At 46.4% G+C, this 23611-nt stretch overlaps 1 protein-coding gene across 3 annotated transcripts in view; it reads right to left on the bottom strand.

The window, feature by feature from the left end:
• The window catches only part of LOC143927536 (laminin subunit beta-2-like), a 169809-nt gene extending 146306 nt beyond the window's left edge, over positions 1 to 23503 (bottom strand). For 2 of the 3 annotated variants that reach the window (XM_077451655.1, XM_077451657.1), the window contains exons 1-2: positions 21174 to 21557; positions 12890 to 13033 (exon numbers count right to left, since the gene is read on the bottom strand). In XM_077451655.1, coding sequence (XP_077307781.1) covers positions 12890 to 12917 — 28 coding nt within the window. In that variant the 5' untranslated portion in view covers positions 12918 to 13033; positions 21174 to 21557. Of the gene's footprint in view, positions 1 to 12889; positions 13034 to 21173; positions 21558 to 23365 lie in introns of those variants that run through there. The other variant, XM_077451656.1, reaches the window with a different exon arrangement.
• Positions 23504 to 23611: the final 108 nt, after the last annotated feature.

The raw sequence follows: 23611 nt of genomic DNA, 5'->3' as shown, positions 1-23611 counted from the left end.
CACTATATGTAGGAATGTAGCCACCCTGCCTTAGTCCCACTGTATGTAGGAATGTAGCCACACTGCCTTAGTCCCACTGTATGTAGTAATGTAGCCACCCTGCCTTAGTCCCACTGTATATAGGAATGTAGCCACCCTGCCCTAGTCCCACTGTATGTAGGGACATAGATGCTTTGCCTTAGTCCCACAATATGTAGGAAGGTTTCCACCCTGCCTTAGTCCCTCTGTATGTAGGAATGTAGCCACCCTGCCTTAGTCCCTCTGTATGTAGGAATGTAGCCACCCTGCCTTAGTCCCACTGTATGTAGGAATGTAGCCACCCTGCCTTAGTCCCTCTGTATGTAGGAATGTAGCTACCCTGCCTTAGTCCCACTATATGTCGGAATGTAGCCACCCTGCCTTAGTCCCACTGTATGTAGGGACGTAGCCACTTTGTCTTAGTCCCACTATATGTAGGAAGGTTTCCCCCTTGCATTAGTCCCACTGTATGTAGGAATGTAGCCACCCGGCCTTAGTCCCACTGTATGTAGGAATGTAGCCACCCTGCCTTAGTCCCACTGTATGTAGGAATGTAGCCACCCGGCCTTAGTCCCACTGTATGTAGTAATGTAGCCACCCTGCCTTAGTCCCACTGTATATAGGAATGTAGCCACCCTGCCCTAGTCCCACTGTATGTAGGGACATAGATGCTTTGCCTTAGTCCCACAATATGTAGGAAGGTTTCCACCCTGCCTTAGTCCCTCTGTATGTAGGAATGTAGCCACCCTGCCTTAGTCCCTCTGTATGTAGGAATGTAGCCACCCTGCCTTAGTCCCACTGTATGTAGGAATGTAGCCACCCTGCCTTAGTCCCTCTGTATGTAGGAATGTAGCTACCCTGCCTTAGTCCCACTATATGTCGGAATGTAGCCACCCTGCCTTAGTCCCACTGTATGTAGGGACGTAGCCACTTTGTCTTAGTCCCACTATATGTAGGAAGGTTTCCCCCTTGCATTAGTCCCACTGTATGTAGGAATGTAGCCACCCGGCCTTAGTCCCACTGTATGTAGGAATGTAGCCACCCTGCCTTAGTCCCACTGTATGTAGGAATGTAGCCACCCTGCCTTAGTCCCACTGTATGTAGGAATGTAGCCACCCGGCCTTAGTCCCACTGTATGTAGTAATGTAGCCACCCTGCCTTAGTCCCACTGTATGTAGGAAGGTAACCCATTGTCGGTGTCAGTGGAAGGAATAATGTTTCAACATTGATGTCAGTGGGAGGAATCCCCAAGGGCCGGATACAGACAGGCAAAGGGCCGCAGTTTGGAGGCCGCTGATCCTAAGAAATGTCAAGCAGTCATAATAGGCTGCAGGCTCAATACACGGAGCTGAAATAATGATTTGTAATAAGAACCTATGAGAAGCAGTGGAAGGTCCTCCATGTACATTCCGGGGGGGGGATTGTAGACAAGCCCAGTACAAGACACCGGCTCTTCTCCCGCAGTCCTCCCGGAGTCACTTTAGCAGGACGGGGTCATCTATATTTATACTGTGTGACCTGAAGGGAGCCGAGATATAGAAGATCGAATTTTCTGAACATGGCCTAACCTTTTCCATCGGCCGCTTTACATCAGACACAAGTCCCTAAAGAGGAACTCCGCAAGAACAAAAGCAAAGTCAAGCCGTCCCAGGCTCCAGGCTCAGTACAAGATGTCGGTTGTTTGCTGTACTCCTCCTGGCATCACTTTACCAGGGCAGGGTCGTTTTTTGGGGTTTTTTTTATACAGCTTTACCCGCTGCAGAGAACCGAGACACAGAAAAGCCATTTGCATGATCCAAACCTAACTAACTCAATCGGCCTCATCGGTCACAAGTCCTTGAAGGACGTACACACGATCCGAAAATCGGATGACAGATTTTTCCGCTTGCTAGTCACATGTTGAAACTGAAGAGGTTACTAAAGCTCCGAAAATTTTTGTGCAACAAAATAAAAAATCGGAAGTGATGTCGTGTATTTGTGTTGTATTTTTGGACAACTGTACTGATTAACCACTTCAATACCGGGCACTTACACCCCCTTCCTGCCCAGGCCATTGATCAGCTTTCAACACTCTCACACTTTGAATGACAATTGCGCGGTCGTGCTACACTGTATCCAAATTACATTTTTATAATTTTTTTCACACAAATAGAGCTTTCTTTTGGTGATGTTTAATCACTTTCAGGTTTTTCTTTGGTAAAAAAACGAAAAAAGACCGAAAATTACGAAAAAACAAACAACATTTTTCTCCTTCATTGATGGGCACTGATAGGCTGCACTGATGGGAAACACTGATGGGCACTCATAGGCGGCACTGATAGGCTGCACTGATGGGCACTGATAGGCTGCACTGTTAGGCACTGATAGGCTGCACTGATAGGCTGCACTGATGGGCACTGATAGGCTGCACTGGTGGGCACTGATAGGCTGCACTGATGGGCACTGATAGGTGGCACTGATATGCTGCACTGATGGGCACTGATAGGCTGCATTGATAGGCAGCACTACACTGATAGGCTGCACTGATAGGCAGCACTACACTGATAGGCGGCACTGATAGGCTGCACTGATAGGCTGCACTGATGGGCACTGATAGGCTTCACTGATGGGCACTGATAGGCTGCACTGATGGGTACTTATAGGCTGCACTGATGGGCTGCAACGATGGGCACTGATAAGTGGCACTTAGAGGTGGCACTGATGGTTGGCACTAATGGACGGCACTGAGGGGGACTGATAGGTGGCATTGAAGGGCACTTATAGGTGGCACTACTGATCACTGATGGGTGGCACTAATGGGCACTGGAAGTTGACACTGATAGGCAGCACTGATAGGCATTGATTGGCAGCACTGGTGGGCATTGTTAGGTAGCACTGTTGGGCAAAGGTAGGTGGCACTGTGGGTATTGGTAGGTGGCACTGGTGGCCACAGATTAGGCAGCCGCAGCTCTCTGTGTAAGGGACGATGTCCCTCTGACAGGAGCTGGTAATCGCCTTTTTCTTTCCCCTCGTGCTGATAGCTGATCGTGTGGTAAGGGGCCGGGATTGGCACAAATGTTTGTGCTTGCACCATTGGATAATATCAGATAAACTGTCGTGATCGGCTCTCGAAAGCTGTGTACTAACGATCAGATTATCGTACGATCGATTCGAAAGCGGTATTTGTCATGCGATTTTTGCATTGTGTGTTACGGGTCTTAAGTGTTGTCAGCTTTCCAACAGGAAGGCTTGCATTCACATCTCAGCGTTTTGAATCATGGGGAGATTTGCCACGATTCTGCCCCGCAATTTCAAAGCGCCGAGATGTGAATGACCGATCATTTGTGATGCCATTTATTTGAATGGCACCTAAAATCACAGTGAGGTTCTGCCCCCATTGTAGAAGGTTAGGTTGCAGCAAACCCGCATCGTGTGAAGCTTGTCGCCCTGAAAAAAAGAGTTGAGGAGCCACTTTTGGGTGACATGCTTCACGGGATGCGGGTTGCCGCGATTGCAGAGCGTTTTGACGTGTGATAATCGCAGCAGAACCGCACTGCGATTTTAAGTGCCATAAAAATAAATGGCATCTCAAATGTGCATCAAAAGGATGCATTTCCTAAGGCTCCATTCACACCTATGCAGGTGTGACGGCGCACACACGTTTGTGCGCTTGCGCTCATGCGCACTTCACGCGTCGTGCTTAGTGTAGCCCATTCATTTCATTGGGCTTCCCTATGAGTAAAAAATGACACAAAAGAAGTGCATGACCCTTTCCTTTTTTTTTTTATCGCACCACACTAAAACACATGGTACGTTATTTGCTTGCATTTAGGCACATGATTCCAAGCACACGTTAGCAAGTTACATTGGGGGTGCCATTAAGAATCCTGTATTGCAGGAACACCTGCAAGATCACACAAGTTCCTGCAATGCACAAAAAAGCGCATGCTTGGCACACATCATGCCAGTAAGCCACCAATGTGCGCCAGGGATGCGTTTTTTTTATGTGTGCTGTAAGAATGCCTGCGATTTCGCATGCATTCCTGCAATGCACAAATGGGAACCTAGCCTCCATCTCCCATCCCCCAGTAATCAGACTGTTACACTGTAACTTTGTAGCAAGTTAGAGACACTGCAGCAGGGGCTGATCTGTGTCAGACATTTGTGAACACAGCTAGGAACTGCCAGGATTTACATCTCAGTCCAGGAAGTAGATGCCTGAACAAAGATGGCTCTGGCCTTCTGGAGAGAAAGGCAGATGAAGGCATTGTCGAGTGGGAGTACTATGCTCTCTGTGAGAAGTAACAGATTCCTGGAAGTGTGTGTTACTCAGTATGCATGGATTTAGGATGAGGAAATATATCTGATGCAAATTTGAGAATTAAAGGAATAATCAAATTGGTTGATATGCGCAGCACAGACACTTTGCTTTCAGCCCCTTTTTACACATGAAGCTCATTGTGACTGTGAAAACCGCACGCCATTGGGAAATGTCTGACATACAATGCACCGTTATTTCTCCGCACTCCCCCTGCAGAGCGGCAGATCCAGGCTTGTATGACGGGCACCTTAACCGTCTCCTTGTCTGTTGTAAAGAGTTCTTTAACTGGCTCTCTGTCTAAGTCAAACTCCTGCGCCAGCTACCATCAAAGCAGGAATGCAGGACCCCCCCCCCCCCCCCCCCCGAGCCTCTTCTACCCCCCCGGGGCACAGCTAAGAGTCCCTGTCTGATAATAACATTGACCTCCTTGTACGGTGTTCACAAACCTGAACATTCAGGGCTCAGAGTCTCCTGCCTTGACTGCCTTCTCTCAATATACACTGAAGACTCTGGAGTAATATTACCCCAGCATTGGTGCCAGTGGCAGCAATAATAACCCCCAGCATTGGTGTCAGGATCAGCAATAATAACCCCCAGCATTGGTGTCAGCGGCAGCATTAATAACCCCCAGCATTGGTGTCAGCGGCAGCATTAATAACCCCCAGCATTGGTGTCAGCGGCAGCATTAATAACCCCCAGCATTGGTGTCAGCGGCAGCATTAATAACCCCCAGCATTGGTGTCAGCGGCAGCAATAATAACCCCCAGCATTGGTGTCAGTGGCAGCAATAATAACCCCCAGCATTGGTGTCAGGATCAGCAATAATAACCCCCAGCATTGGTTACAGTGGCAGCAAAAATAACCCCCAGCATAGGTGTCAGTGGTATCATCGAACCCCCAGCATTGGTGTCAGTGGCAGCAATAATAACTCTAGCATTGGTGTCAGTGGCATCATTAATAACCCCCACAAATATAATACCCAGCATTGGTATTCGCAGGGTTATTTGATATCAGTGGGCGCAATAATAACCCCCAGCATTGATGTCAGTGGGCACAATAATAACCCCCAGCATTGGTGTCAGTGGGCGCAATAATAACCCCCAGCATTGGTGTTAGTGGCAGCAATAATAACCCCCAGCATTGGCATCAGTGGCATCAATAATAACCTCCAGCATTGGTGTTAGTGGACACAAATATAATACCCAGCATTGGTGTTCGCAGGATTATTTGATGTCAGTGGGCACAATAATAACCCCGGCATTGATGTCAGTGTTCACAATAATAACCCCCGCATTGGTGGCAGTGGACACAATAAAAACCCCAGCATTGGTGTCAGTCAGCAAAATAATAACCCTCAGCACTGATATCAGTGGCATTATTAATAACCCCTAGCATTGGCGTTGGTGGCAGCAATAATAACCCCCAGCATGGGTGTCAGTGGCATCAATAATAACCCCGAGCAGTGGCAGTAATGAAAAAACCCCAACATTGTTGTCAATGAACGCAATAATAACCCCCAACTTTGGTGTTGGTGGACACAATAATAATAACAACCCCCAGCATTGGTGTCAGTACTATTAACCCCCCCCCCCCACATTGGTGGTCAAAGATAGTGAGACTTCATTCCCCACTCTCCTGCATTGGTGGTCAATGGCATTGAAATGTAACCCCACATTACCATCTATGGGGGTTAACTTTCACTGCCATGACCACAAATGCAGGTGGGTGGGGGTGAGATAACTCCGCCCACATTAGTTTTCCTTCAGTGCCCAGCTGGAACACAGAGAGTGTTCTAGCCCCTGGCATCCTACTAAGCCACATGTTGGGCACCAAGGTTAATGTCTTGGTGCTGACATCTAGTGGCAATTCAGTGTAAGCACAGCTTGTTATTTTAATGTCTGTTAATGGTATAATCCAGTTTCCCTGTATGTTTAGTCCTTAGAGCCTTGCCTTTTTCTTCATAAGCTCCCAGTCTTCCTAGCAGGCACAAGGCTGAGAACATTATTGTCTCGTTACACTTTATATGACCGGTGAACATCCCATGGCATGACATTGGAATGCACTGGATCATTGAGCTTTCTGTGGAGGGTTCTTATTCAGCAGGTGACCACGCTGGCCGGACAGACCGAGGTCCAAAGAAGGTATGTCAATGCATAAAACAGTGCTTGACACAGAACCGGAGTCATCACTGGATATCTATTAGACATGTGTAAAATTTTCGAATTTTTTCGAATTCGTAAATTCGAATATTCGAAAAATTTGAAAAACCCAAAAATGTGAAAACCTGAAATAATAACTAACTATTAAATTATAGGTATTGGAGTAGTAGGTATCGCAGAGCACTGTGCCCCCCCCCCCCCCCCAGCTCACCCAGTTGTTTGACGATAACGAATTAATATTCGCTATTGTCTTCCTGATTCTCCTCCCGGCCAAACAGGAAGTGGGTCCTTAGATCCGTCACCTGATTGGCCGAGAGGAGAAAGCGATCCGATTGGCCGCCAAGGAGGAGGAGGAGGGAGGAGACACAAGGGAAGCCACATACAACCAGCCGCCATGGCTGTGCAATGTAGGCAGATCTTGACTAATGGCCTCCAGCACATTCTGCAGCTTCTAATGCACATGGTGGGAAGCCCACAGTGTGCGGTGAAATCAGAGAAAGCCTTTTCATTCCAGGAGAGGAGCCGCTACAACTGTGCAAGACTACTAGTTCAGGGAAAGTCGTAAAACAGGGAATGGCAGTTCATTTCTATTGTTAAGTTAAACGTTTTGGTGTCCTCCGGTAATGGCAGGAACAGGAGCAGATGTTATAAGGTCGGGGTGGAAATAGTCCTGTTAATGATGTGCTTTCCTTCCAGACTCCTGGGACTCCCCCCCCGTATAAATCACATCGCCCCGCTTCATACGTTTCACTTCAGGAAACGCGTCAGCCGCCCCCCCCCCCCCCCCCCTGTAATGCTTTATCCATTGCCCAGGACCCGAGGCAGAAATGTTTTTTCATTTATCTGTACTGTGAAAAAGAACATGGGGGAAAAAAAATAATAATGAGCAGCTCCAGGCAAAAAAAAACGGGATGCTGCCAACCCCATCGATGTTCCGCCAGGCAGCCAGACATTCACAAGGAAGCCAGGATTGTTCATTTAGTTTACTAAATAACACGATGTTGAGTTCCTCATTAAATGCCAAGGAGTGTATTTATTACTAAATTTGCATCAGTCGAATGTTTGCTGTCTATTTCCCCTACAGGTCGAAAGTTATTCATTCCTAAAAAAATAGAGTGGGTGTGGAAAATGCTGTATTATAGCCACTAGATGGAGCTATGGATCTTAGGTAATAAAAAATTTTTTTTGTTTACAAACTGTTAATTGAGAAATAACGTATATCCAATATTATTACAATACAATATTATTACAAAATATAAACATCCATGTTTTATAAAATAGTATAAATTTAGTAGTGCAATTCGATTCGTTCCGAATTAGTTTTTTAATGAAATTCGACAAATTCGTAAATTTTGAAAATATCTGAATTAACGAAAATCTGTTTAACAAATTTTTCCAAAAACTTGAAAATTCAAGAAATTCTAAATTCGAAAATTCAAAAATAAACAAAAAAAAAAAAAATCTGAATTTTTTTGGGGAAAATCTGAAAAAAATTAACTTACTAATAATAACTAAGCTTATACTAACTATTAAATTATAGGTATTGGAATTTCCTTTAAAATTTTAGTTAGTGAACGTAATGAATACGAATTTATCCAAAGTTACACATTTTCCGAAATAATAAATGCCGTATCTAAACGAATGGATTAACAATAATAAATAACAATAATAATAAAACCTTATTATTATTATTATTATTAATGATTAATTTGTTTCATTCCATTTGTTTAGATGCGACATTCATTATTTCAGAAAATTTGTAACTTTGGATAAATTCGTATTTGTTACGTTCATTTTGGATAATTTGTAACTTCAGATAAATTCGTATTCGTTACGTTCACTAACAGCCAAATTTGAAAGGAAATTACAATACCTATAATTTAATAGTTAGTTATTATTAGTTATTATTTTGAATTTCTGGATTTCGAATTTTTGAATTTTCTAATTTCAGAATTTTCCAATTTTCAGATTTTCCGAATTTCCAAACTTCCGAATTTTCCAACTTCCGGATTTCAGATTTTTTGAATTTACGAATTTTCTAATTTACGGATTTCGGGATTTTGGGATTTACGAATGTACGAATTTAAGGATTTTGGATTTTTGAATTTTCTAATTTTCCATTTCTGAATTTTCCAATTTTCGGATTCTCAGAGTTTCCAAATCTCAGAATTTTCAAATTTCCAGATCTCAGATTTTTCGAATTGAAAAATTTTAAATTTCTGGATTTTGAATTTTCGAATTTACGAATATCTATCATTTCGATCATAACGAATGACCCGAAAAATGAAAAAAAGAAAGAAAGGAAAACAAATAAATTTTTTGGCAGTGCACATGTTGAAAATTAGTAGTTATAAGAGCTGATGTTATAATAAACAGATCAAAAGAAGAAAACAAGCAGCCTCTAAGTAACAGGTTTTTTTAGGGCGGGGGGTAGGCAAGTGCTGATTTTTTATTGGCTCCCACTTCCACAATCCTTGTCTAGGTGAGGATCTTTTGCCCCGCCCCTCCCGCAGCTTCCAGGGACCCGTCACTTGCCCCAGGAGTCTTCTTTCACAAAGCACCGTGCGGACTTACACACGCACAGAGGGAAGCCAAAGTCGGCTCCTGTATCCAAGATGGCGGCACGGACGACCCGCAGCAGCTGCGGGAAGACAGCGCTGGACCTCAGACACTGATTTTAAAAAGTCATCAGTGACAGTATTTGTACCTGCTGACTTAAAAAAACAAAAAAAAAAAAAACAAATCAAGCTGAAGTTCCAACTTAATTCCAATGATCCTTAGTGCCATCTAGTGGCCACAATTGGGTATTTTCCTGACTCACTCACCAGTTGTTTTATGAATGAATAACATCCGACCTGTAGTAGAAATAAAAAGGGGAACATTCAGGGTTGGTTCACACCACAGAACTGCACTCCAGATAGGTTCTGGATGTGTTTCTGCAATGCACGTTTTTTATGTGTTTTTGATGCGTTCTGGTGCAGTTTTGATGCGTTTCCAGATGCATTCAGATGCCTTTTTTTGTCTTTTTTCCTGTTTTTTTTTTCACTGGTCCGTGCATTTTTGATACGTTCCAGTGTATTCCGGTGTGTTTTTTTATGCATTTTAAGGCTGGTTCACACCAAAAAAAAAAACACACTCCAGATCCATTCTGGATACGTTTGTGCATGTACTTTTTTGATGCATTTTTGACACATACTGGTGCGTTTTTTATGTGTTTCTGGATGCCTTCCAGATGCTTTTTTATTCTTCTTTTCCCCCACTGTACTAGGGTCAGGTGCATTTTTGATGCGTTTTTGATGTGTTCCTGTGCATTCCGGTGCGTTTTTTTTAATGCGTTTTACCACATTCCAGTGCAGGAAAAATGCAGCATGTTCTACTTTTTTTTCTGGAGCTGACCTCACTGGTGTGAATTATGCCACTGGAAGTCATACAACCTCCTTTTAATGCGTTTTTGATGCTGAAGAAAAAAAAACGCACTGGACTGCATGTGGTGTGAACTGGCTCTCAGTTTGCCAAGCTTGGCTGTACCAAGATGAGCGACCTCCAGCAACCAATCAGATGCCTAGCTAAACCCTAAAAACAAAAGTTTCAGAAATTGCAGCTTTCCAATCCTTTCATGTATTGACTGCATTGGTTTTCTTTTCTAGGTGTTATTTTCTCACGTTTTCATCTGGTGATCCTGCCAGTAATACACTTCCTGTCCTAGTGACTACGCTCACTGTGCTGGATCAATGAGCGATCGACATTGTCAGCTCCCCCCTTCCACTACTAAGACATGGAGACAACCCAAGGCCGGGAACACAATGGAAGGGATCACCGTGAGGAGAAAAAACATTTTAAACGGAAAATTCTTCCATCACTATATTCACAGGATCAATATTTTAGTGTTAACCATGTAACAATTGTTTGACGATCCCGGTGGTTGGATTAGTTGATTTTCTCTAGAAAGTAGCCGCAGCCGAACTAGAAAAGCCCGTCCCCTGCCAGACGCTGCGGAGGGACACTCTTGCTCTCTGTGTGGAAGCAGCGGTCTCTCTACAGAGGTCCAGCAGGCTCCCTGCTCTGCTATCAGCGAACTTCATGCCTCCTGATGTTAGGAGACCTCGAGCTCTCGCCAGACTTCTATATAGCATGACTAGGGGGGAGTGTCAGACCACTGCAGAGAGACTACTGGTTCCACACAGAGAGTTAGGGTCCTACTTGGCAGCATGCTGGCAGGGGACGGGCTTTTCTGCTCAGGGTGTGGTTGGTGTCTACAGAAAACACGTGACTGTAACACGCTGTACATGTTTTGTTTTGCAATATATCTGGAATGGATTTCGCTGGTTTGAACGGAAAGTTCAGTTGGGCTTTTTATGTCATCATTATTTACAGAGAATGTTGGAAGCGGCGAATGAAAATTGTTACTGCCGGCGTGTCTGCTGGACTTTGATTTACTGACACGTGACATGTTCTACTGTCCTCATGGTGGTCATACATGTGTCATGTCACGTATCAATTATAAAACACAAACATTCATCAATTGGGATCCTCCAATCACAAACCAGGACCCTCCAATCACAAACCAGGACCCTCCCGTCACAAACCAGGACCCTCCCGTCACAGACCAGGACCCTCCCGTCACAAACCGGGACCCTCCAATCACAAACTAGGGACCCTCCAATCACAAACCAGGACCCTCCAATCACAAACCAGGACCCTCCAATCACAAACTAGGGACCCTCCAATCACAAACCAGGACCCTACAATCACAAACCAGGACCCACCAATCACAAACCAGGACCCTCCCGTCACAAACCAGGACCCTCCAATCACAAACCAGGGACCCTCCGATCACAAACCAGGACCCTCCATTCACAAACCAGGGACCCTCCGATCACAAACCAGGGACCCTCCATTCACAAACCGGGACCCTCCAATCACAAACCAGGGACCCTCCATTCACAAACCAGGACCCTCCAATCACAAACCAGGACCCTCCCGTCACAAACCAGGACCCTCCAATCACAAACCAGGGACCCTCCGATCACAAACCAGGACCCTCCAATCACAAACCAGGGACCCTCCGATCACAAACCAGGACCCTCAAATCACAAACCAGGACCCTCCAATCACAAACCAGGACCCTCCATTCACAAACCAGGACCCTCCAATCACAAACCAGGACCCTCTAATCACAAACCAGGACCCTCCATTCACAAACCAGGACCCTCCAATCACAAACCAGGACCCTCTAATCACAAACCAGGACCCTCCAATCACAAACCGGGACCCTCCGATCACAAACCAGGGACCCTCCATTCACAAACCAGGACCCTCCATTCACAAACCAGGACCCTCCGATCACAAACCAGGACCCTCAAATCACAAACCAGGACCCTCCAATCACAAACCAGGACCCTCCATTCACAAACCAGGACCCTCCAATCACAAACCAGGACCCTCTAATCACAAACCAGGACCCTCCATTCACAAACCAGGACCCTCCATTCACAAACCAGGACCCTCCAATCACAAACCAGGACCCTCTAATCACAAACCAGGACCCTCCATTCACAAACCGGGACCCTCCGATCACAAACCAGGGACCCTCCATTCACAAACCGGAAACCCTCCAATCACAAACCAGGGACCCTCCATTCACAAACCAGGACCCTCCAATCACAAACTAGGGACCCTCCAATCACAAACCAGGTACCCTCCATTTAAAAAAACAGGAACCCTCCATTATAAAAGTAGGAACCCTCCATTCATAACCAGGGACCCTCCAATCACAAATCAGTCACAAACCTCGCAGATAATATGGATTCTCATAGGGAAACATTGGATTTGACATGTCATGCGACTTGGGATCTCCTATGTCGCAGAACCGAGCCCAAATTATCAATCAATTATAATTTATTCATTTTATTTTTGATCGATATAGTTCATTTATTTGGCAATGAGAAAGAAAGGAGCAGCATTGTGTCAATTGATGATGAATATGTTGTCTGCGATCGCTTGTACAATGATTGCGCCAATCGTTATTGTTCGCCGAAATCCTCAAATATCAATACATTGTGACTTAGGCTACATTTCCACTACTGCGACCCCCAAAGTCGTGCGATTTACAGTGCGACTTTGCAATGCGACTTTGCAATGCGATGTCATGCGTCTGGTGAGAAACGCGGGAGAACAAGTTGCACCGAAGTCGGAACAAAGTAGTACAAAAAACTTTTTGGGGCGTCGCTGCGACTTGAGACGCACCAATTAGAACGGAGACCATTGAAATACATGGATTTTGACTCGCCAATGCGACTTCACATGTGTCAAGTCGCATAACAACTCGCAGTGGTGGAAACAGAGCCTTATAACTGAGAATCTTTTTTTTTTTTTTCTGAATTCCTGCGAAAGTGAATTAAATGTCACTTACCAGCGATCGCCGCGAGTCCCGGCAACATGGCGGACAAGACGGGCGCGTTCCACACGGTGACGGGAAGGCGGCGTCCTCATTAACTTCACACCGGTCTGTGGGAAGCCGCGTCCGCTTCACAGCGATTCCCGAGCCGCGGTGGGGCTGGCGGAGAGACGAAGTTCATTGTTAATTTGGCAGCGATGAGCGGAACGCACTGCAAAGAAAATATTTTTCTGTCGGCGATCCGCCATTGGCTGCCGAGCTGAGACAATCCGGAGCTTTTATACATCTCACATTCCCCCTCCTTGTTCTGTGTTTTGGGACGGAGAACAAAAAATAACAACTACCATTTATTGGAGGAGTCGAATGTAGTGAAGGTGTGGGGGGACGAGTTCCTGGACAAGTATTGTTAGATTTAACCTCTTGCTTGCCGGGCACTTAAACCCCCCTCCTGCTCAGGCCAATTTTCAGCTTTCAGCGCTGTCGCTCTTTGAATGACAATTGCGCCGTCATGCTACACTGTACACAAATGACATTTTTATCATATTTTTCACACAAATGGAGCGTTCTTTTGGTGGTATTTAACCACCACTTCAGTTTTTATTTTTTGCTAAACAAACAAAAAAAGACAGAAATGTTTGGGAAAAAATAAAAATAAAACATGTTTTATAGTTTGTTATAAAATTTTGCAAACAGGTAATTTTTCTCCTTCATTGATATTCGCTGATGAAGCTGCACTGATGGGCACTGATAGGCACGGATAAGGCGACACTGATAGGCACTGATAAGATGGCACTGATGGGTGGCCCTGAGTCCGCCAATCGTTATTGATCGCTGAAATCTTCAAATATCAATACATTGTGACTTAGGCCGCGTACACACGGGCGGATTGTCCGTCCAACTAAGTCCGTCAGACAATCCGACAGACAGTCCGTCCTACTTTCGAATGAACGGACTTGACCACACACGATGAGCAGACAGTCCGCTGAAAGCGTGCGCGATGACGTGTACAGCACGTACGACGGGACTAGAAATACGACGTCCAATACACTGCAATGCAACCTTCGGCCGTGTAAATCCTTTCTGAGCATGCGCCATACTTAGTCCGTCGAACTTGCCTACTCACGAGCGGACTGTCCGCTGAAACGTGTAATATTACGGAAATTCCGAAAGACTTAGGCCGCGTACACACGGGCGGATTGTCTGCCCAACTTAGTCCGCTGAACCGTGTTTCAGCGGACAATCCGCTCGTGTGTGGGCTTCAGCGGACTTTTTCAGCGGACAGTCTGACGGACTTTGTCTTTCAGAATTTCCGTAATTTTGTCCGTCCAAACTTGGTTTTGTCCGTCCAAACTTGGTTTCAGCGGACAGTCCGCTCGTGTGTAGGCAAGTTGGACGGACTAAGTATGGCGCATGCTCAGAAAGGATTTACACGGCCGAAGGTTGCATTGCAGTGTATTGGACGTCGTTTTTCTAGTCCCGTCGTACGTGATGTACACGTCATCGCGCACGCTTTCAGCGGACTGTCTGTTCATCGTGTGTGGTCAAGTCCGTTCATTCAAAAGTTGAACGGACTGTCTGTCGGATTGTCTGACGAACTTAGTTGGGCAGACAATCCGCCCGTGTGTACGCGGCCTTAGGCTAAATTTCCACTATTGCGACCCCAAAGTCAGGCAATTTAGAGTGCGACTTTGCAATGCGATTTTTGAGGCGATGTCATGCGACTGGTGAGAACCCTGGGAGAACAAGTTGCACCGAAGTCGGAACAAAGTAGTACAAAAACTGATGGGTGGCTCTGATGGGCAGAACTGATGGGCACTCCTGAGCTGCACTGATAGGCACAGATAAGGCGACACTGATAGGCACAGATAAGGCGACACTGATAGGCACCGATAAGATGGCACTGATGGGCCCTGATGGGTGGCACTGGTGAGTCGCACTGATGGGTGGCACTGATGGGCACTAATGAGCTGCACTGATAGGCACAGATAAGGCGACACTAATAGGCACAGATAAGGCTACACTGATAAGACGGCACTGATGGGCCCTGATGGGTGGCACTGATGAATGGCACAGATGGGCGGCACTGATGGGCACTGATGAGATGCACTGATAGGCACAGATAAGGCGACACTGATAGGCACTGAGAAGATGACACTGATGCTCCCTGATGGTTGGCACTGATGGGTGGCATTGATGAGTGGCACTGATGGGCACTGGTAGGTGGCACTGATGGGCACTGGTAGATGGTATTGATAGGCAACACTGGTGATGAGGCACTGATTGATGACATGTATAGGTAGCACTGTGGGCGCTGATGGGTGACACTGTGGGCACTGGTAGATGGCGCTGGTGGGCACTGATAGGCGGCACTGTTGTGCACTGGTAGGTGGCACAGGAGGACACAGAAGCCTCTGCAGAGGCTCTCCATGATCCGGACTGATGTCCCTCTCACAGCTGCCGGTGATCGGCCTAAAATAGCCGACTACCGGCTACCTGTTTACATCACATGATCAGCTGTCATTGGCATGATTACGTGGTAAGGGGTCGGGATCGACCCCTTACTCCGATATGTGATCAGCCGAGTCTCATAGACTCGCTGATCACAGAGCGTGCCACGCACACCCTGCAGGGGGCGCACAGGCTGCTAGAGCACGGGAGGACGTCTATGGATGCCTTCCTGGCAAAGTAGTTCCACGCTGCAGCCGTCTTTCGGCTATAGCGCTGACGGGAAGAGGTTAAAGCGGTAATAAACCCAAAAGCAAACATTTATTATCTTGCAGTTTACCAATTCTTAATGGGCATTCGTTTTCTTTTTTAGGCTTATTTTTCTTCTATTTTTCATCTGGTGATCTGGCCAACAAGTCTTCTGTTTTTTCGGAAGCACAGCTCTCCAGCAGAATGTATCAGTTTACATGGATGAGAAAAAATATATATTTACCACTGGCATTGGTGCTTACAATGATCAGCCTTTATTCATTTATGTAAAACCTTTCTCCCAAAGAAAAATAAATAAATAAACTGTTAGCTGTAACTGCTTATAAAGCATTAGCTGGAGCCTGGCTTCCATTTGTTAGTGTATCTAAATATGTTAGTACATCTGTGACAGACCTAGCCAGGACAGAGGCTTTTGGAGGGGACTGAATGCCAGGCTCTTGCCCACCGATCATGGGCCCTAGCATTTGGGGGAACGGTGCTCTTTGTGAGCTGTATGCCTGGGGACCCCTGAGGTGGTGTTACTTTGGATTCAGGTCCATGTCCCCCCAGGACACACAGACTCTGGGGACCCTGTCATTTGCCATATTACAAATAGTGACTGATTCATAATGTTGGGGCTCATAGAAGATGCTGATGTCATCAACTCTGCTATTATGAGAAGGTTTTCTTGGATTTGCCCAAAGATTATTCTTGGTTGTTAATTCTAACACTACCCCCTGGACTGACGATGCTGCTGTCTCCTGTGCCCCCTGTGCTCCTTCATCCAGAGTGGAGGCGTTCTAACACAGGAGGTGTGTTACTGGCCAGCCTAAAAAAAAAAAAAGACAACTACAGCGCAGTTCTAGAAGATGTCCATGGATCTGGCACGCTCTGCCAGCCACATCCCGCTCTGTCCTGCCACATCCGGTGTGCTCGCTGATCGCTGTGTGTCATTCAGACACAGCTGATCACAGATTGCTATAAAGGGCCAATCACAGCTGATCAAAATGTAAACAAGTTTGCCAGTTATTGGCATTCCTTTCCTCATGCGCTGTCACAGGAGGACGAGAGTTGGTAAACGACAATTCTGACAGCGTACATTTACACTGATAATCAGTGCCCATCAGTGCTGCCTCTCAGTACCCATCAGTGCAGCCTCATCAGTGCCGATCAGTGCTACCTATCAGTGCAGCCTCATCAGTGCTGCCTATCAGTGCCCATCAGTGCTGCCTCATCAGTGCCAATCAGTGCCGCCTCATCAGTGCCAATCAGTGCCAACTCGTCAGTGCCTCATCATCAGTGCTGATCAGTAACGCCTCATCAGTGCCGATCAGTGCCGCCTCATCAGTGCCAATCAATGCTGCCTATCAATGCCCATCAGTGCTGCCTATCAGTGCCTCATCCTCAGTGCTGCCTCATCTGTGCCGATCAGTGCTGCCTATCAGTGCCCATCAGTGTCTCATCCTCAGTGCCGCCTCATCAGTGCCGATCAGTGCTGCCTTATCGTTGCCAATCAGTGTTGCCTATCAGTGCCCATCAGTGCATCATCATCAGTGCCCATCAGTGCAGCCTCATCAGTGCCAATCAGTGCTACCTATCAGAGCAGCCTCATCAGTGCTGCCTATCAGTGCCCATCAGTGCCGCCTCATCAGTGCCAATCAGTGCTGCCTTATCAGTGCCAATCAGTGCTGCCTCATCAGTGCCACCTCATCAGTGCCAATCAGTGCTGCCTCATCAGTGCCCATCAGTGCCTCATCATCAGTGCCCATCAGTACCGCCTTATCAGTGCTGCCTCATCAGTGCCAATCAGTGCTGCCTATCAGTGCCCATCAGTGTCTCACCCTCAGTGCTGCCTCATCAGTGCCGATCAGTGCTGCCTCATCGGTGCCGATCAATGTTGTCTATCAGTGCCCATCAGTGCCTCATCATCAGTGCCTCATCCTCAGTGCCGCCTCATCAGTGCCTATCTGTGCCCATCAGTGCCTCATCATCAGTGCTGCCTCATCAGTGCTGATCAGTGCTACCTCATCAGTGCTGATCAGTGCTGCCCATCAGTGCCTCATCATCAGTGCCGCCTCATCAGTGCCGATCATTGCTACCTCATCGGTGCTGATCAGTGCCCCATCCTCAGTGCCGATCAGTGCTTCCTCATCAGTGCCGATCAGTGCTGCCTATCAGTGCCTCATCATCATCAGTGCAACCTCATCAGTGCCCAACAGTGAAAGATAAAAATTATTTATTTCTAAAATTTTATAACCAAGACTAAGGAAAACTTTTATTTTTTTCTAAATTTTCTGTCTTTTTTCATTTGTTTAGAAAAAAAATAAAACCCTCGGAGGTGATTAAATACCACCAAAAGAAAGATCTATTTGTCTCAAAAAAATGATAGAAATGTCATTTGTGTACAACGTCGCATGACCGCACAATTGTCATTCAAAGTGTGATGGCGCTGAAAGCGAAAGATTGGCCTGGGCAGGAAGGGGATAAAAGTGCCCGGTATTGAAATGGTTAAAGAAGGATACAATAGATACCAAAAATAGACATATTGAAAGGACAGTCCACCCTAAACTCATATTTCAGTTTTTAATAGATGCTGAAGTCGAATCCGCGGCGTTTTCCCGCATCGCACACCTCCCGCCGGCAGTTCACACTGCCCTATGCGGACTGCTGGGAGTGTCAATGAAATGTTAATGACACCCCCAGATCCGTCCGCATATCGCAGTGCGATCTGCACACTCGCACAGGAATCGGATCGCATGGTGTGAACACCCATGCGATCCGATTCTGCTGCGGACCAAAAAGAGGGTCCCGTGCGAGTTTGCGGCGGGAGCGATGCGAATTCAGCCATACTATCTGTATGGCTGAACTTGCATCGCTACAGAGATCGCATGTGATTTGCACTGCAGTGCGGTGCGAATCACATCCGGATCTCCCACCCGCAGCAGTGTGAACCCAGCCTTAATCAGGTTATTTTTTTACCATTTGTGTCCCCATAGCAAAAAAACCCCTTCACTTCCTGTTCCATAGTTAAAACAGGAAGTGAGAGGAAATCCCTTCAAAGTGAGAGAATCCCTGGTTGTCACCAGAACTAGTGTCCCCATTGGAAGATTTCCTCTCTGTTCCTGTTCTGGGGACAACCCAAAATTTGACATTTTCTTTTACTTTCAATGATAATGGAAAACAGGACAAATAGAGAGGGTGACTCTCCTTAATGGGGGGGGCACAGACAGTAATACAAACCTGACAGGGGTTCTAATCTGTACTCTATCCAGAACAAAAAAATGAAAGTTTTCCCTTTAGCTATATTTTAAATCTGATTTTCAGGCAGATGAAAAAAACACAAACGACCCTCTGTACAATGTTCTATAGAATCACCAAAATGATGTAGTATGAGGGCAAACCCTAATAACCAATTCAATTAGTGTTAAATCAGGAAGGCCCCTGCACTACATTCATGGTGGATCTAAAGAAGACGGTACAATCAGATTGTATAGTGTATGGTCAGCTATAGAGGCTCTGGAGACCCGATGCTGAGTGTCCTGTCCTTAGATGGGTGGGAAATAGTGAAGGACGAGAAAGAAAGAAAGAAAGAAAGAAAGAAAGAAAGAAAGAAAGAAAGAAAGAAAGAAAGAAAGAAAGAAAGAAAAAGAAATAAAGAAAGGAATGGAAGAGAAGGGAAAGATAAAATAGGAATGAAAGGGAAGAAATGCAAAGGGAGGGTGGGGAAGAAAAGGGAAAGGGAAGAGGAGAAGAGGAAGGATAAGAGAGGAAGTGGACAGGAGGAAAGGATAGGAAAGGGGAAAAAAAGGGGATGGAAGGAAATGAAAAGGGGAGAGGAGAAAAGGAATGGATAGGAAAGAAAAGAAAGGGAAAAAGGAGGAAAGGAAGAGAAAAGGGAAGAGAAGATGAGAGGAGTGGAAAGGAGGGAACGGAAGAAAGGAGCAGGAAATAGATGGGAAGGGAAGGGAGGAAAGAGGATGAGAAGAGAAGGGAAGGTAAGAAAAGAGAAGGGAAGGAAAAAGAAGGCAAGAGAAGAAATGGAAAGGGAAGAGACGGGAAAAAAAGGGAAGAGAAGAGAACTGAAGTGAAGCAAAGAGAAGAAACAAGACAGGAAGAAAAAGGAAGAGAAGAGAAGGAAGAAAAGAGAAGTGAAGGGAAGAGATGGGCAAGGAAGGGAGGAGAACAGAAGAAAAGAGAAGGGAAGAAAAGAGAAGGAAAGGGAAGAGACAGGAAGAAAATGGAAGAGAAAAGAAGGGAAGGGAAGAGAAGGGCAGGGAAGGGAAGAGAAGAAAAGAGACAGGAAAAAAAGGGAAGAGATGGGAAGAAAGAGAATGGAAGGGATGAAAAGAAAAGGGAAAGGGAAGAGACAGGAAGAAAAGGGAAGATTAAAGAAGGGACGAAAAGGGAAAAGACAGGAAGAAAAGAGAATGGAATGGAAGAGAAGGGAAGTGAAGGGCAAGGAGGAGAAGGGAAGAAAAGATAAGAGAAGGGAAGACAAGATAAGGGAATAAAAGAGAAGAGAAAATAAGGGGAGAAAAAAGAAAAAGTAAAGAAGAGAAGAGAGAAAAGGAGGGAGAGAAATTGAGGAGAAGAGGAGGGAATGGAAGGGAAGGGAAGGAGAGGAATTGGACAGGAGGAAAGGATAGGAAAGGGGAAAAAAAGGGGATGGAAGGAGAAAGAGAAAAGGAAAGAGAAGATGAGAGGAGAGGAAAGGAGGGAAGGGGAGAAAGGAGAAGGGAATAGATAAGAAGGGAAGAAAAGGGAAGAGAAGGGAGGAAAGGGGAAGATAAGAGAAGGGAAAGTAAGATAAGAGAAGGGAAGGGAAAAGAAGGGAAGAGAAGAAATGTGAAGGGAAGAGATGGGAAGAAAGGGGAAGAGAAGAGAAGAGAAAAGAAGGAAAGAGAAGAGAACTGAAGTGCAGTGAAGAGAATAAACGAGACAGGAATAAAAAGGAAGAGAAGGAAAAAAAGAGAAGTGAAGGGAAGAAAGAGAAGAGAAGGGAAAGAAAGAAAATAGAAGATAAGGGCAAGGAAGGGAGGAGGCCAGAAGAAAAGAGAAGGAAAGGGAAGAGACAGGAAGAAAAGGGAAGAGAAAAAAAGGGACAAGAAGGGAAAAGATGGGAAGAAAAGAGAGTGGAATGGAAGAGAAGGGAAAGCGAAGGGCAGGGAAGAGAAGGGAAGAAAGGAGAAGAAAAGAGAAGAGAAGAGAAAAGAAGAGAAGAAAAAAGAAGAGAAAAGAAGGGAAGAAAAGAGAAAAGGTAAAGAAGAGAAGAGAGAAAAGGGGGGAATGGAAGGGAAAAGAAAGATAAAGAAGAGAAGAGAAAAATGAAGAGAAAGAAAAGGAGGAGGAGAGGAGAAAGAAAGTGATGGGAAGGGAAGAGAACGGAAGGGCAAATTAGGGAAGAGAAAGGAGGGGAAAAGAATAGAGGATATGGAAAGGGCAGAGAAGAGAAAAAACAGCGGAGGGATGAAGAGGAGAGGAGAATCTAGCAATGTGGAAAGATTCACAGTACCCCCCATTGCCCCCCTCCCAGTGTCTGCAGAGCCTCAGAGGGGGTCTCATGAAGTGACAGGTGTACCAGGGAAGCCCCCCCCCATACACTCACCCCTGGCTTGGCTCTCACACAGCGGATGCTCCCTCCAGTATAGGGATCTGATGATCTCTCCAGTATAGGGATCTGATGATCTCTCCAGTATAGGGATCTGATGATCTCTCCAGTATAGGGATCTGATGATCTCTCCAGTATAGGGATCTGATGATCTCTCCAGTATAGGGATCTGATGATCTCTCCAGTCCCGGAGCTCAGCCTGAATCCAGTCCCAGCCAAAGCCTTCTGTCAGGAAGCGGATTGGAGGGAGTGCGGCTCGGGGTGTGTGGCAGAGACAGAAGTTTCCACACACAGGCAACTGTACATACAAAGCAGGAGTGTTCCCAGGCTGGCTGAGCGGGGATGTGAGGGGGGGTAGGAAGCCACAAGTCCACTCATGTTACACTATGTCCCCATTATACTCACACAGGGTGTCATGTAGTGTGACACCGGCAGACAGGCAGCACTGACACCCAACAGGCTCATTCATAAAGCAGAGCAAGGGGCAACTGTAATGGGCAAAGTGATGAAACTGCTGACGACCAATCAAAAGAGATTATTTTACAGAACTGATAAAAATCCTCAGATCTGATTGGTTGCTGTGGATTACTGCACTGCATACACCATTCCTGCACCGCACACATCATTCCTGCACCACACACCATTCCTACACCACACACACCGTACCTGCACCACACACATCGTTCCTGCACCGCACACACCATTCCTGCACCACACACACTGTTCCTGCAACGCACACATCATTCCTGCAGCACACACATCGTTCCTGCACCTCTCACACCATTCCTGCACTGCACACACTGTTCCTGCACCACACACACTGTTCCTGCAACACACACACCATTCCTGCAACGCACACACTGTTCCTGCACCACACACACCATTCCTGCACCACACACACTGTTCCTGCAACACACACACTGTTCCTGCAGCACACACATCATTCCTGCACTGCACACACCGTTCCTGCACTGCACACATGGTTCCTGCACACACCGTTCCTGCACTGCGCATATGGTTCCTGCACCATACACATCATTCCTGCACCGCACACACTGGTCTTGCACCGCACACATCGTTCCTGCCCCGCACACATCATTCCTGCACTGCACACACTGCTCCTGCACCGCACACATCGTTCCTGCTCTGCACACACCGTTCCTGCACCGCACACACCGCTCCTGCACTGCACACACCATTTCTGCACCTTACACATCATTCCTGCACCGCACACATCATTCCTGCACCGGACACACAATTTCTGCAAAACACACATCATTCCTGCACCGGAAGGGTGAGAGGAATGTAGAGGATGAGGGAAGGAAGGATAAGGAAGGAAGGGAGAGGATGGGGAGAAGGAAGGAAGAAGAAGTAGGAAGGAAGGAAAATGGGGGAAGGAAGGAAGAAAAGGGATGGGAGAAGGAAAGACGGAAGTAAGGTAGAGGATGGGCGAAGGAAGGAAGAAGAAGGAAGGGTATGGGAGAAGGACAGAAAAAGGGGAGAGGAGGGGGGAAGGAAGATGAAGGAGGGAAGGAATGAAGGGAGGGGGTGGGAGAAGGAAGTGATGGAAAAAGGAAGGATGGAAGGAAGGGGAAGGAAATCAGGGAGAGAGAGGATGGGGAAAAGAAAGAAAAAGAAGGAAGAAGAAAAAGAAAGGAAGGAAGGAAGGAGATGGGAGAAGGAAGGACAGAAGGAAGGGAGAGGATGGGGGAGGAAGGAAGAAGAAGAAGGAAGGAAGGAGATGGGAGAAGGAAGGACAGAAGGAAGGGAGAGGATGGGGGAGGAAGGAAGAAGAAGAAGGAAGGAAGGAGATGGGAGAAGGAAGGACAGAAGGAAGGGAGAGGATGGGGGAGGAAGGAAGAAGAAGAAGGAAGGAAGGAGATGGGAGAAGGAAGGACAGAAGGAAGGGAGAGGATGGGGGAGGAAGGAAGAAGAAGGAAGGAAGGAGATGGGAGAAGGAAGGACAGAAGGAAGGTGAAGGAAGGAAAGGAAGGAGAGGGTGGGGGGAAGAAGGAGAAGAAAAGGGAAGGAAGGATGGAAGGAAGGGAAAGGATGGGGGAATTAAGAAAGAAAGAAGGAAGGAGATAGGAGAAGGAAGGACAGAAGGAAGGAAGAGGATGGGGGAAGGAAGGATAAGGAAGGAAGTGTAAAAGAAATGTCACCACATTTGTAATAAGGAAATAAATTACTGTTCCACTTTCCGTCCTTTAGAAGTATTTCTCCCCGTAGATCAGATCTGTGCTTCAGGTTGCAGGAGGTCAGTTACACTTCCCCATTTTTTCAATGTGCCGACCCCAATGACCCATTTTGCCCCCCATACACACATACATTGGTTGCTGACCGAAGTTTGATGTTTAGTTTCCTCTTTAATTATCACATAGTTGCAGCTCCCGGCTCTCACTATGAGGAATGTGTGTGCTCCTTCCAAACCTATA

This window comes from Lithobates pipiens, unplaced genomic scaffold (assembly GCF_037356315.1).
Source record: "Lithobates pipiens isolate NorthernLeopardFrog02 unplaced genomic scaffold, aLitPip1_a1.2 Scaffold_23, whole genome shotgun sequence".
Lineage (NCBI taxonomy): Eukaryota > Metazoa > Chordata > Amphibia > Anura > Ranidae > Lithobates > Lithobates pipiens.
Note: the sequence above shows the minus strand (reverse complement) of the source record. Positions and strands in the feature narration are given on the sequence as shown.